The sequence below is a fragment of the Chelonus insularis genome, unplaced genomic scaffold, assembly GCF_013357705.1.
Source record: "Chelonus insularis isolate UGA/USDA-ARS -01 unplaced genomic scaffold, ASM1335770v1 contig_3_pilon, whole genome shotgun sequence".
In the NCBI taxonomy this organism is placed as follows: Eukaryota; Metazoa; Arthropoda; class Insecta; order Hymenoptera; family Braconidae; genus Chelonus; species Chelonus insularis.
The window spans coordinates 3,576,700-3,592,448 of record NW_023276556.1 but is presented as its reverse complement, the minus strand read 5'-3'; the positions used below and the strand labels follow the sequence as shown (position 1 = coordinate 3,592,448).

Here is a 15,749-nt window from a genome sequence, read left to right as displayed (position 1 = left end):
TAGTTAATTCATGAAATCAAATTCGCTTGCAATGAGAAATGTTTAATAAATGTTTAAATTATTCGCAATCTCACGAGAAGGTTGTGCACGAGAGTACCTGAGCTATATATCTATCACCCTATCCCTATGACATCCACAAGGCATTATATATGTAAAAGAGACAAAAAAAAAAGCAGCCAACATAAAATCAGTGAATTGAAATGAAACATAAAAGAGAATTATGTTTGTTCGATGAAATCGATCCGTTGAAGAGGAATGAAGGGGAATCACAATAAGAAATAAAAAATATAATATAAGAGAAGAAAGAATAAAAGGAAAGTATGTCGGCGGAAAAAGATCGACATCTGGCGTTGGTGTTTCCTTGTGTCGCCACAGGTCATGGTGGCGTCGAGTACGCCTATCCCTCAGAGGGTTGTTTCAACCCTCAGCACCCTCAGTTTGTCTTGGGGTTGCGAATAGTATGCATTGTTACAAATAATTTTATCGATCGAATTAATATACATTTTACAGTACTTAGCAGTAAGAAAATTCCCGCGTAACGATCGCCCAAGTGTCACAATGGACTATAATGATATTTTAATTAATAGGAATAATTATAATATTAATCATAACAATAAAAAAGTTGTTAACACTGATAATTGTTTTAAAAAAAATCATAATAAATTATCCAAATTAACAATTAATCCAATTTTTAATGCTTCTTTTTCTTCAATTTATACGATTATTGAAAAAAGTTACCAGCAATTCGTCACCAAAAATCTATCGATTAAGGAACCAATAATTTTTCATCTAACAACGATTCTTCCATCATTAGATGAAGAAAACTGGGGCATGCAAATTCAATAATGGAAGCTTATTAAATAAGTAAGCTCATTAAAACGATACCCATTTTAATTAAAATTTATTAACAACTCATTTATTTTTATATTATATTTCATTTAATGTATATGATATTATGTTACGTGTACGAGTGCTTCAAAAAATGAACGAGTCATTTTTTAATTAAAATAATTATACAAAAGTTGAATAGAAAAAATAAGTTATTACCATTAGATAAAATTATAAACTTATGATCTCATAAGTGGCTATTCATCTTTTTTTTCTTTGGAATATTTACCCTTTTTTCAGATAGGGCGATAATGAAGTAGACTGAACGTCACCGAGAAAGGGTCTAAGTGAGACCCGTAGAACGGAACTATGATGAAAATCTCACGCTTCTGTGACGTTGTCTCATTAATTATTCAGCGATTTTTCATATGTATTTTTTGTATTGCTTCAACAGCACGCAGTATAGATCTTTGTAAGTGGCATATTTTATTTTTATTTCAAAAATGTTTTATGTCTAATCATCATGTATATTTATTTATTGAAAAAGGAATATCTATGTTTCAATTGCTTGACAGAAGTTTACAAACATTTTTTTTTTCGAATTGAAAGAAGAATTAGGTAGCTAGGGAAAGCATGGGAATAGATAAATATAAAAAGCTAGCGATGTATAGGGAGGGAGAGAGCCTTTTAAAAATAATTTTTTACATTTTATCGAGAGAAAACAGAGGTTCAAAAAAATAACATAAACATTACTTTCGTGGAATAAATATTCATTTCTTCCCAACTTTAGGTAATTTTTTGGCTAAAATTTATCAATGAATAATAAACTTTGAATTTTAATATTCAACTGTCGAAAAAGATATTACTTATTTATCTTACAAAATAAATGAATAAATTTTTGGGAACAGTAAATCTTAATTATCAAAACACAGACAGAAAAAAATGTGCCATTGAAACAAATATTCCTTTCAGAGAATCTCAATGTCTATTTTTATTTCAATGAATTGAGTACAATATTAAATGTATAACATATTTTTAGCACAATGCAACAGTCCATTAGGAATGGAATCTGGAGCAATTCCAGACTCAGATATCACTGCAAGTTCGAGCTTCGATAGTGGAAATGTCGGTCCACATCAGTCTAGGTAGGTGTGATTGTGTAAAAAGTTATTTTCTGTGTCAATTAATCGAACAATTTCTAGGTTGAGAACAGAAAATCATGGTGGTGCATGGTGTCCTAAAGCTCAAATCACCAGTGAGCCTCGTGAATGGCTTGAAATCGATTTACATTCAGTTCATATGATCACTGGTACCAATACTCAAGGCCGTTTTGGAAATGGAGTGGGAGTTGAGTACGCAGAGGGTTATTTGTTGGAATATTGGCGCCCGCGGTTAGGTAAATGGGTACGGTACAGAGACATCAAAGGAAAGGAGGTAAAAGCCTCAATAAATCTTCTCTGTAAATACCTACTTATCTATTTGAAGCATTTCTTCCATTTACTCCACTTCACTAATACCCTTTATTCAGCTTTTATGTCTTTAATAATATTTCTTTAACCATTATTATTATTATTATTGTTATAATACGTATATTGTGAAAGCTTGTTTAATAATTAAATAAAATGTCGTAGATTCTCAAAGGAAATACTAATACCTATTTGGAGAATAAGCATGAATTGGATCCTGCATTCTGGGCTAGTAAAATACGTTTTTTACCCTACAGTAGTCATCGAAGAACTGTTTGTATGCGAGTTGAATTGTATGGCTGCCTTTGGACTGGTAAATATCCCATTTAAATTATTAGATAATCATTCATTTTTATTCTTTTTAATCAATCAAAAGTTCATTGTCTTATTTATCTGTTCAATATGTTGACTTTAAAACTCATTTTATTAAAAAACTCCAAAAAGTGTTGATGAAAAATTAAATACTATAAAATATTTAACTATTTCATGGAGATTAATCATTGCATTTATTGTGATAAAAGCATGTTAAATATTCAAATTTAAAATAAGTTAATTATCAAATTTTGTACAATAGCTTGAAATAATTTTTTTCAATATAGTTTTAATATTTTAATCTTTTTTTATTTAATATTTTAGATTATTTATTTATTATTCTTTTGCATGCTTATCAAAATAAAATCATTGTAAGTTTTTTATTTTTTGGTATAGAAAAAAAAATTGTTCTCCAACATTTTAAAAGTGTTTATACATCCAACAATAGCAATGCAAAATATTCTATACTAGAATTTAAATATTGATCAACACATTGGGTATTCATGTATTACAGTATTGAAAAGTGATTTTTAATTTTCTCACGTAAAACTAAAACTGGAACTAATAGAGGTAATAAAAGTGTAGCCCTTGAGCTGTATTATTATACTTTTAGCTTGAAAAAAAAAATGTTCAACAAACATTTATTGATTTTTCATTATTCGCAAATAATGGTTATATGCGTGTCGGATGGTATAGATATTAAAGATACACTATTTTTATATTTTACAAACATAAATGAACTTTAATACATACTTGTAAATTAAATAGAGCTCGTTGTTAGCCAAATACAATGGTATTCTATTTTATAAGCCTGTTCTATTTAATATAAATTGCCCTAAATATTATTTTTTAAAGCTTGCAACAGTAAAAATTATATTGATTACTAAATTTTTTGTGCAAATACTGTCATTATTTTGGAGGAACAAAATTAGAGAAGGTTTAAAAATAATTTTTAAAAAATTATTGATTAATCGTTAAAATGATAACATGTTTGTATGCAAAAAATATCTTGCAAATAATTTTTTATCTTTATTATTCCAGTAAAATTTTAAAAAGAGATTATTCAACTCTATAGGCTCACCAAGCCCCACCTTCATTTTCAATTCGATCTCGTTACAAATATTTACAATAATAATAATAACCATTGAATGCCATTCAAATATAATTCATTTACACGTATTACCAACCATTGTGATGAATTAATAATTGATACAATGAAAACATTTATAGATGGAATTGTGGCTTATTCGATGCCTCAAGGCGACACTAGAGGCAATGAATGGGATTTCTTTGATGCAACATATGATGGTCATTGGGATGGTGAATTACGTCGTGGACTGGGACAATTAGTTGATGGCAAAATTGGACCGGATAACTTTAAAATGGGCTATTATGATTCTATTCGCAGCCAAGGCTGGGTTGCATGGAGAAATGATACTCGTGCTAATGAGCCCATTGAAATAAAGTTTGAATTTGATAAGGTTCGAGAATTTGCAGCAGTTCATCTTTATTGTAATAATCAATTCAGTAAAGACGTTCAAGTATGTATAATTTATTCATCTTTATGTCAATACCATTTTGATAAAACTGTCATTCTTGTTATACTTATTGTACATCCTGTGAAAATGAATCATTTGATGGTTTTAGGTATTCTCTCAAGTGGATGTATTGTTTAGTATTGGTGGCCAATATTTCAGTGGTGAACCAATAGTTTATACATACATGGAAGACAAGATATTTGAAACGTCACGGAATATCACAATTAAACTTCATCATAGAATAGGAAGATTTGTAATACTACGACTTCACTTTTCATCAAAATGGATAATGCTTAGTGAAGTCATTTTCAATTCCGGTAAATAACAATACTATTACTTTTATTGCTTTATACGATAAGGTTTCCAAACATCATTGATAGTCATTATGATACATCAATATTTGATCAAAAAATCTTCATTGAAGTCAAGTATTTTCTTTTATTGCCAAACCATTACGACGTATGAGATAAAAGTTATTATTTCTGCAACTAGCTATTTTATTTTTAAGTTTATAAACGTTTTTATTATCAAGTATTGAATAAAAAGTTAAAATAAATTATCGATTCTAATAAAAAAAAAAACTTTCAGATATTACTCACGGTAATTTCACGCCAGAAGAATTTTTAACAACAGATACATCATTACCTGAAGATTTTTTCACAAATAATAAAAATCCAGTGTCAGACAGTGAACTACCAGTACTTACAGCTCAACATGATGATCCCACTTATATGGCAATAGTGATTGGTGTACTAACGGCAATCATTTTACTTCTGGCAATTGCAATATTCTTCATAGTATCTCGTCACAGACATCGTAAATGTTTTGCTAGCCCTGTGGCAGTTAAAGTGCCGTCTCATCTGAGTTCAACGTGTGCTACAGTGGAGAAAGGAGCGGCGCTTATGGCTTACACATTAGAGGATGACGAAGGGTTATTTAAATTAATATATCTTATCTCTACTTTATGCTGATAGTTAATTTAAAGAATGGGCTAAAAAGTACTATGCTATTCTTTAGTATTTGCAGATAATAGTAATTTTTCTTATCATCTATACTTTGACTTTTCTATTTATTCTTTAAACAAGAACCTCAAATATTTGTTATCAGCATATTAAAAATGTTATTTATCTAAAAAATTCTTTTACTTAGTGGCTCAAAATTAGTTTGAAAAAGAGAATGTAAAAAATTGTGGCCCATTTTTGAACGTGCTAAGTGATATTCTTTAAAATATTGAATTAAAACATGTTTTCTAATGGAATATTTACTCCAACAGCCGGTATGCTGGTGGAGCACCTTCAACACTGCCTCGTGAACTTGACAATCGTCTCTTAGATCTCGTGAAATTAGATGAGTACCAAGAGCCTTATCAAGCTCTTAAATATGCTCCATATTATAGCTATAGTACTATTATTATGGAAATGAAGGACATGATGTTGAACAATATGGGTACCGGTATCAATTATGCTGCTGGTGAGTGTCGGTACTGAGTGTTTGTGACCCAAACAGATGTGATAAGCAATGAAATTAATTAATTGTATAATTATTCAGTTCCAGAGGTCGTTACGGCACCACTTCTAAATCCCGAGGGTACTTTCTCAACTCATGAAATAGCTTCCAGTTCAATCTCAAGTGCTAGTGCGAGTGATGATCAAGAAAGTATTTTTTCTAAAACATCTTCACGCAATAGTCGTATTGATGATAAAAAAGTAATTAAATCTTGTCAAGTTGATAACGATTATTTCTCTCATTATTATTAATTAAGACTTTTATTAATTGTTCATTCTAATGATATCTATTTTTGGTTAACAGTCTCCTACACAACAAGAGGTTCTTGCAGCTTTGAAAAAACGATTGGAGCAGTCAACAGTACCGCTCTTTCCACGCCACAGACTTCGCATGCTTTCAAAACTTGCTGAAGGAGCATTTGGTTCGGTAAAAGTTAATTAGTAATACGTAATTTGAATGAACTTTAACTCAAGAAATGATCAAAGTCTTAAGTAATTTGTTAAAAATAACTATGAACAGTATAACCCATAAAAATAGCCTTTAAATCCAATTATCTGAGATAAAAATAGCTCTTGAAAAACTTACAAATGGGGTTACTTTTTCACAAAGAATTTTTTTGTATGGTAATATTTATGATCGTTATATGAACACATTTTAAAAATGATTCTTTAATACATAACTTTTATGTTGGTCCTAAAACTATTTTATAATATAATTAAATAAAATAGACATAAAAAATATTAAAATTGAAAAATAATTTACCAAAAATACTTCTATTCATATTTTTTTCATCACAGGTATATGTAGCAGAAGCTGAAGGAATTCCAGAATATGGGACGAGTACCAATACTCTAGGAAAAAGGCTTGTAGCTGTTAAATTTTTACTGCCAGATGCCAGTGAAAAAGAAAAGTAAATGAAACATAAATTTAAAGTTTTAGATAAAAGAAATATAAAAAAATTTTTCTTTAATCAATTTTTGGTGTTTTCATGATTTTTAGATTAGACTTCCAGCGAGATGTAAGAATTCTAGCAGCTCTGGAAGACATTAATATAGCAAGAGTACTAGGCGTTTGTTGTCGAGAAGAACCTTATTGTGTTGTAATGGAATATTTGGAGCATGGTGATCTTTGTCAATTTTTAAAGACTCATATCACTGTTGATGACGCACATTCAATGCCTATGGGAGTCAAGACACTTAGTTTTAATTGTCTAATTTACATGGCAGCTCAAATAGCGTCAGGAATGCGATATTTAGAGAATTTAAATTTTGTTCATCGAGATTTAGCAACTAGGTAATTTTTCAACTATTCTACCACAATAAATTTCTATCAAATACTTGACATTATTATAAATTTAGTGTTCAAGAATGTCAAAGTTTACGAGAAACTCATAATAAAATTTTGTTTGAATATTTTCAGGAATTGTTTAGTAGGTAAGGCATATTTAATAAAAATCTCAGATTTTGGCACTGACAATGAGCTCTATGCAAGTGATTATTATCGAGTTAATGATGGTGCATTACTTCCTGTTCGTTGGATGGCTTGGGAATGTGTTTTTCTGGTAAAAAAATCAATTCAAAAAATTAAAAATAATTTTCTTCCAAATAAACACAAATATTAATAGTTATTATTATTGATATAGAGAAAATATACAACAAAGAGTGACGTATGGGCATTTGCTGTTACACTTTGGGAAATTTTAAATCTTGGCCGGCATGTGCCTTATGAAGATTTAACTGATGAAGAAGTAGTTGAGAATCTTGAACAACTTCACAATGAACACAATGAACGCAATAATGGTCGGAATGATGGTGAAAAGAAAATGCGAATACTCTTTGAGTATTTACCAAAACCAAAGACATCGAGTAAGGATATATATGATCTTATGTTGGAATGTTGGAGACACGATGAAAATACACGACCAACATTCCGTGAAATATCACTATTTCTACAAAGAAAGAATCTTGGATATGCACCTACTTGTTAAATACCTACGAACGTTCGATAAAATGCACATTGAGTTATCACATGGCTGCATGATTAGATATGTTATGATTAATCATATTAATAATAAATAAGATATTAATATAATTATTGCAAACTGAAATATGCAGATATTATATTAAAATAAAGGTAGATAATAATATTATCACCGAATATATAGTCGTCGACTTTTTATTATTGAAAAATTTTTTAAGAAATGTGGTGTAAAACTTTAAAGTGTATTTAACGGATAAATTACAAATCAGTTTACATATCTTGAATTATAATTCAAATAAATTTTTTTTACCATTTTTTTATAATTATATATCGGAGTAATCGTTATGAATAAAGAAAAAAAAACAAATTAATGAGAAGTAATTTTGGCAATGTGAATAAAAGTGCAAAATAGTTGCAATTAATTAATTTAATTTGTGAATAAGTATATAAGAATGTGTTTTGACAAATAATCGTCAAGAAAAATAGCGCGAAGATCATGAAAAAACATTTACTCTCTTTCACTGTGGAAAAGAATATCATCATTGACACGATAATGATACAAATATCATCAATAAAACCACATTATATAATACATACAATGTTATACGGATATTTGCGTTATCAGAAATGAAATTGTTGTATATAAATATACATATTATATGTATTAGTAGAGGGGATCAATGACGCATATAATGTACCTTATGTGAACGTAAATTTAGAAGTGTGTCTGTAATAATACCATCATCATTATCATCATATCATAGAACAACGAAACATTACATAAATATTTTCATTTGACATAAATTCTTCTTTCATTAATATATTGTTATAAAATATTCGAGCAAAATGTATATCTTCAAATTCCGTTAAAATGCGAATAATATTTCAAATATATCTTCCATAAGTTCCAATGATTGTCAATAAATTATCATTTGTTAATTATTGTAATTGAAAGCTTTTATATGTAGGATTTATAATTTATTATTTATTGAGCTTATTAGCAATACACTTATAACTTTCTAAATAATTATTTTTTAAACATTGTAAAAATCGCGTTTAAATGGAGAAATATACGATAATTATTACGAATAACTGGAATGTTATTGACTATGCTTTTTAATTTTTACTTGTATATAAAATACACGCTCTGAGTACAAACAAAAATAAAAATAAATATTGTCATGTAAACTTTGTATTCCCTCAAAGTGACCCAAAAACGTGGGAAGGTAATATGGACTTGAATTCTAGAAAATTATTGTGTATTTGGCTATCAGCATGATTGGGTAATTTTATTTAGTTTTAACGTTATTTTTAAAAAAAGTTTTGCATGCAAACATACCTGTTTACGATCTGCTCAAGAATAGGATTCTTTTAAATTGAAAAAAAAAACAATTAAAATAATCATTTTTGTCATAGTGTTAGTGCAAACGTTTGACGCTACTGTAATATAGTATTTTTAGTTTATTAATTTACTAGACTGATGAACCGTTATTTAGGTTGGCTAAATTGAATGATTCAATTTTAAAATCATTGACCGAAAAATATGAAAATACTAATAAAGTAAGTTTTGAATAGTTATTAAGTTTATTCCTACGGTAAATTTTTTTTATTCCAAATTTTACTTCAAAAAATCTGAAATAATCACATGTTAATTTTAAATATTTATTCAAATGACAGAAAAGTGTGTACTATATACAAATTAAATTATTCTTACAGTATTCACTTAGATATATCTCACTAGAGTTATTATACAATAATTACGATGATATTACCATATTGATTTGCAATAGTAATTATAATGAAATTACGACAAATATATCATTTTAATTCAATCATTTACACACTTTAATATCCAAAAATTTTACTTTCCATCGTTCTTTCGTTTCCAATAATTCGATGTGTAAGAAAAAAAAATAACAATTTTTCGAAATTATTTTAAGATACTATAAATAATCAAGAGTACGGGAAATAGTGATGAATAAAATATAATAATAATGACTGATGACGGAATTATGATAAAGAAAAAATATTGTTTACTAGCGGTTGAATTTAAAGCATAATTACAAAATCATCTGTATCAGAAAGTGAATAATCTGGTGAATTTCCATCAAAATCAAGACTGTCATTAACAGATTCATCTCCATCTAAGCTGTCATCATCATCATCATCATCGTCATCATCGTCATCTTCATCTTCACCTTCATTTAAGTTAGGTCCATCACCATTATCTTCACCAGCTGCATCTGCATTATCTGCTGTAAAATATTTTTGTAATTATTATTTTTGTTATAAAAGTATACAAACTTTTAAAATCTACCTAATAATTAGAGAATAAATATTCTTATTCACCATCATTATTATCATCGTCTGAATCAGAATTGGAACCATCATCATCACTGGCATCCATATCTTCTTCATCATCATCTTCATCAGCTTCATCTTCATCATCTCTTCGTCTTCCAACATCATACAATCTGACACAAGACTCTTGCACGCTATCGAAATCGCCTTGATTTTCTACAATTGCAATCTGAGTATCATACTTGTTACAGGCTAGACTGTAAATGCCTCTTTTTACATCATAAGTTGCTATACTACTATAATCTAATGCATCTAAAGTTTTAAAGGATGTTATATTAGGGGATTCATCATCATTTTCCTGTTCTAATGACACTGCATAAATAATATGATTAATGGGTGAAAAAACAACTTCCATTTGATCTAACGCTGGTACTGTATTCAATAAATGAAACGTCCTGAGATCCCACACTTCTGTGTTTGATACAACTTCAGTACCATTAGGATGAAACACGCCATTAAGTGATTGATTTAATTTATCGAACTTGTGAATTTCCTTTCCCGAATTTAAATCCCATAAAATACCGTCACTTAGCACTAGTTCATCATTCATACTAAATGTTGCACGATTTTTATTGTATTGATTGGATACAGATGGTTTAAGAGTCTTTATAAGTTTGCCTGTAGCAACATCATAGATTTTAGCTGTTTCATTTAAAGTACCAATAATTTTATCTTGCAATTTACTGAATTCTACATAGTCTTCATTATCTATTGGTAGCTTCATATCAAACGACTGTCCAATACTCCATAAAGCAGAAGAAGGCCGCCTCCATACAGTAGATGTTAATAACAGATCTCCTTTCTTATTGCACTGAATATGATATACGTATGATTCATGGCATTGATAAGTAGTTTCTTCAGTTCCAGTATGTAAATTGAATATCTTGACATCTCCAGAGTAAGTACCGAGCATTAGATATTGTTGACAAGGTGAAAAAACACAGCAAGTGAAGGTGCCATCGACGTCTGCAGGACGGAAAGTTTTAATTGGGCAAAACTTGCTGTAAATGTGTCGTCTGTCAAGTTTCGTACTATCTAAACCAAAAGGTCTTCTTGTTACTCGTACAGTTACATTAGTGGCAGCTGAATTTTTCGGTCGTGGATCAGGACACTTATGAGGCTGGAATAAATTAAATTTCGGACACGTAACCATAGGATTCTTACACAAAGAATGCTGATTAGTCAGGTACTCAGTAACTATTGATTCTAATTGAGATTTAGTAGGGACTAAAGGAGTTGCTATTCCTGAAACATTGCCAATTTCAACACCACCAGCATCCCAGGATATTTGTTTCTGAAGTGATCGTGACATGCAAGAGATTGGGCTCATTTGGTAATGGCTTGTAGATCCAGCAGATGATGCATTCTTATCTTGTAAATTTGTTTTTCTGCTATTAATTTGAAGCTTTATTGGTTGGTTTGTTTGGCCACTCATTGAAGGTAATGATTGATTCAAATTATCAGATTGTTTGTGTCTGGATGAAATAGAGCTTGAGATAGGAGAAAAATTACTTGGTGGATAATTATTAAATCGTGGTGATGAAAGTGCAACAGATTGTATCATGTTATGTCGGCTAAAGTTATCGCGTTGATTACATCTATTAGTATTATACAAACTAATAGGGGTTCCAGGGCTTAAACTACGAATTCCGGATGTACTAGGATTGCTATATGTAAATGGTTGACAGGAAGTTATTGGCTTCATGATTGCTGAATTATCTAAATTGACAGCTTTCTGTAGATCTAAAGCAATTTTATCTAATCCTTTGAGCATAAGATGTTGGCAAATTATTTGATACAATTGTTGATCATCGTACTGTATACGAGTTTGTGCTATGACATTAGCTCGATGTAAACTCGCTAATGACATTTCATATTCATTACCAGCTGGTTTTGCTTTACCTGAAACACGCTCCATTAATTCGAGTGCGTATTTTTGGAACATTACATGTTCCTGACGCTTCTCATTATGAATTGGATTCTTCATCAGCGACTGTATTTGTCCATCAGTAAACATCGGTAGTTTACTAATAATTTGGCGAACTTTTTCACTTCGCGCTAGACCAGCTAACGCTCGACATGCAAGTGCTCGTATGCTATCAGCATCCGTAATAGGAGTTTTTACCATCATTAATTGCAATAAAACCATTATTCCATTATTAGATCTTACACTAGACCAAACTTTTTGAATTAACTCTTCATTTTTATGAGTATTAGTTTTCTTCTTAGCCGATCCAGCCGATGAGTATCTGTAAACTGTTCCAACAACTCTGTTGATTGGTGCACAAACACAATTAACGATGGCTCTTAATGCTGCTCGTTGAACATCTGGATCCGGAACAATTTCTCCTTCTGCCGCTGCTAATAATAAATTGATTGCTGTAGTGATAGTTGCATCAGATATATGTAATCTGTCACAAAGTAACATCATAACTTTTGGAACAACAGAACAAATAGAAATTACATCAAGACACGATCGAACAGTTTCTGCACTAGATGATGTATAAGCCCGATTGTTAAAAATCCATTCACGAGCAAATGCTACTATTTGTAATAAAAGAGTTATTGCACCAAGCCTATAGAGTTCTTCAACAGGTGACCAAACAGCACGGATACTCATTAGTTTATGAAGTACTTCTACTTTTTCTTGAACTTCTTCTTCGTTTTTAAATTTACATGGCTTATGTGGTAATAGTGAAGGTTGACAATTTTCACTTTCTGTTCTAGCATTTTCCATTCGTAATAGTTGCTCTGCCTTCCAATATAAGTGAACTTCCATATATTTCTTTAAAGCAACAGCAACATGTCGAACTATTTGTCTAGATGCACACTCTACATCATCATTTAGAGTAGGGCCTTCTTCGACGTTTAAAATGGGTAAAGTTGAGATAACATTGAATAGTTTTCGTAATCCATCTTGAGCATCAAATTCTTCAAGAATAACTTTGAATGGAAACGAACAGCCGAAGAACATTGTAGCATGGCATCTACCGGAGTCATGACTTCTTTCTAGTAACCACAAGGCATATGTTACTAGATCTGCAATCATTACCTTTGATTGTACACATACACGTTCCAATGCATCTTCACAGTACGCTAAATAATATAGACAAATAGAAACACCAGTAGCTGCAACACTTGGCCTCGGGACATCGAGTAATTTTTGTAATCCTCCCATATTTAAAAATTCTATAGAAAATTTTTTGTGACACAATAATGATGCCAAGTATTTTAGAGCTTCAAAAGCAAGTCTACTGTCTTTAGTTTCACGAACGTTAATATATTTGAATATCAATTCCAAAGCTTTTTGTTCGAAAATGTGACCTAAAAATTCCTGATATTCACCCATAGGTGTGAGATAACGAAGAATAAGCATCTGTCGAGTTGCCAATGTTGGTGGATGTATTTGTATATTACCAATAACATAAGATTCTAATTCTGCCCAAGATGAATTTGAATTTCCTTCCACTAATAGAGTAGGCGTGTTACCACTTTGCGATAAATTTCGTACCGCATTAGGTTTGGCAGGTATTGTTCCAGATTTTGGCGGAGTGGCTCTAGTATTTGGACTTTTCAACGGAGTTACTTGAGAACTAGAATGATTGGAGACTTTGGACACTGAAATTGGCGGTGACATAATTTCAGAATATTGTTCAGTTGATTTCAAAGGAGTTAATTGTTCTTTTTCACCGACTCGCATTTTTTTATTTGGCAACATTTCATCAGCACTTGGTACTTCCTCATCATCTGAATAAAATAACATGCTAGGACTTTTTACTACTCCATTTCCACGTTTTTTATCTCTTGCTTTTCTTTTACCATATACACCTGTATTCTCTGTATCATTAAACCCGTTACTTCCACCAAAGTGTGCAAATGGCCGGTTGTTTATTGATGATGCATGACGATCTTCTTGAGCTTTTTCTTGAAGTTTATGGAGTCTCTGAAGCATTAATGGTACTAATTTACCATTTTGTTCACGGAAACTTGTGGCAATTTCTTGAACTTCCATTGCAGCGGCTAAAAGGCCTGTGGCATAACTTTGAAGTGGTTCAACACTTTTTTCAGCCCATGAAAATAGTCTATGTATTAAACTATCATTATCTGGTTGAAATACGGCTGAAGTTTCTAAGCCTGGAAGAATGTCTAACATCAATCGACAAGCTGCTATGTTTAATTTTCTTACATCACGGCCTGTAATTCCACTTCTAGAATAATAAGTGTCTCTCAGATAATCGTTGATTAACTGTGAAACAATAAAAAATAAATATAATAATTGATAAAAAATTAATGATTAGATATATTGAAGAGAAAATAGTGAAAATCATATACCTTGGTCATAAAATTATCTTTTCTGAACAAAACTTTGAGAATATGACCAAAATTACATTCTGGATCCGTTCTCGAAGGATGCCTCTCATCAAATGGATCTGGATCCATTTTCAGATAATTTTCTGTTTCGACTTCTATTATTTCTGCCAACCTTTGTAATGTAGGAATAGGGTCGTATGATGATGATGTGTGTTCATCTTCCCATTGCCGAAGAATTTGGACAACGTCTGTTGTTTCTGCTAATGATTCCGTTGTAACCATTTTTAATAATCTGAAATATATATGTATAAATAAATGAAGCAATAAAATTGAATACAATATTAAAAATATTCTCAAGAGATATTTCAACATTTGAGTTAATAACTTATACAAAATTGTTCGTTATCATATTCATCAAGTAATTGAATCATCAATTTATAAATAAAGTTTGACTTTATAATAATAAAAATTATCAAAATTATTTATTGCTCACTCTTCTGACAACTGCTTAACCTAAAAATATTAATATACTATTTAAAATGCTCAGATGATAATATTTGCATGAAAAAAATATTAAATTACGTGGAAAAAAAATTATAGTATATTTTGTAATCAATTTCTATGTCATTATTAAGTTTAAATGGTATATTAACGTGGACGTAAAAATCGTCGTACTAAACGTGTTATTTGTTCTTTGTTAGGTTAGAATTGTCATCAATACTAATTATTTCTTGTTTTTATGCTTAATTTAATATAAACTTGGTATTTGATGTCAAGTTATAGGTAATAAATGTTCATAAAGATCATTACAATACCTTTTAATTTATTAAAATGTGTGAAAACTTTATTACTTTTGTTCTAATAATACAAAATAACACTCTTTGAGCAATCTACGGAGCAAATTGTAACATGAAAGTCGCCATGTTGCTGGTGGGTGAGCAACAATGCGTTTTGATATCGCTGTGGCTGGTTGATTAAATATTTTTTTCCGCCAATCATAAATATCATTTAATAGCGGGATATTTCAAAGATTTCATATTATTTTAGTATAAAATGATATCAAACATTGCATAAGATTTTTTTAGTTTGGTTCATACATTATATGCACAAATGATGAATGCAAATTGTTTTTTGTGCGAATCAAGTTTTTATTGTTAAAAAATATTCAAGAATTAAAAATAATTTATCACTTAATGTTTCTTAAATTAAGTGATAAGAAAATTAATTAGTTAATCAAAAGATATAAATGACTATTCATAATGTTTTTTAACGGTATTAACAATTATGTATTTCTATCATAAAACACAATAATAACAGAAATAAAATAGCATAGTAATGTATTACAATTCATAATAAAAAGTACATACGAATATTTGTGTTGACAATATTAGATCTTATTATTTATAAAGTATTAACAGAATATTTCATCATAATCATACATTTGATT

The 15,749-nt window shown here is 30.0% G+C and overlaps 2 protein-coding genes across 6 annotated transcripts; one reads left to right on the top strand and one right to left on the bottom strand.

Moving 5' to 3' along the window:
• Nucleotides 1-456: 456 nt before the first annotated feature.
• Nucleotides 457-8,540, top strand: Ddr (discoidin domain-containing receptor 2). Of its 2 annotated transcripts, none has more exons than XM_035085694.1 (15): nt 457-864; nt 1,133-1,300; nt 1,868-1,973; nt 2,031-2,262; nt 2,460-2,607; nt 3,837-4,147; nt 4,254-4,461; nt 4,733-5,075; nt 5,418-5,614; nt 5,693-5,850; nt 5,954-6,076; nt 6,448-6,560; nt 6,650-6,943; nt 7,070-7,211; nt 7,293-8,540. In XM_035085694.1, the coding sequence occupies exons 2-15, from the start codon at nt 1,198-1,200 to the stop codon at nt 7,635-7,637; spliced, it is 2,823 nt and encodes a 940-aa protein (XP_034941585.1). In that variant the 5' UTR covers nt 457-864; nt 1,133-1,197; the 3' UTR covers nt 7,638-8,540. The 2 variants fall into 2 exon arrangements, with proteins under 2 accessions (XP_034941585.1, XP_034941584.1); XM_035085693.1 differs by having other exon boundaries at nt 1,129-1,300.
• A 1,100-nt stretch (nt 8,541-9,640) lies between these two features.
• Nucleotides 9,641-15,243, bottom strand: mahj (LisH and WD40 domain-containing protein mahjong). 4 transcript variants are annotated; one of them, XM_035086384.1, is made up of 4 exons: nt 15,118-15,243; nt 14,324-14,594; nt 9,980-14,237; nt 9,641-9,885 (listed from the first exon to the last, which is right to left on the bottom strand). In XM_035086384.1, the coding sequence occupies exons 2-4, from the start codon at nt 14,582-14,584 to the stop codon at nt 9,680-9,682; spliced, it is 4,725 nt and encodes a 1,574-aa protein (XP_034942275.1). In that variant the 5' UTR covers nt 14,585-14,594; nt 15,118-15,243; the 3' UTR covers nt 9,641-9,679. The 4 variants fall into 4 exon arrangements, with proteins under 4 accessions (XP_034942275.1, XP_034942277.1, XP_034942276.1 ...); XM_035086386.1 differs by having other exon boundaries at nt 9,641-9,882; XM_035086385.1 differs by lacking the exon at nt 15,118-15,243 and adding an exon at nt 14,796-14,923.
• Nucleotides 15,244-15,749: the final 506 nt, after the last annotated feature.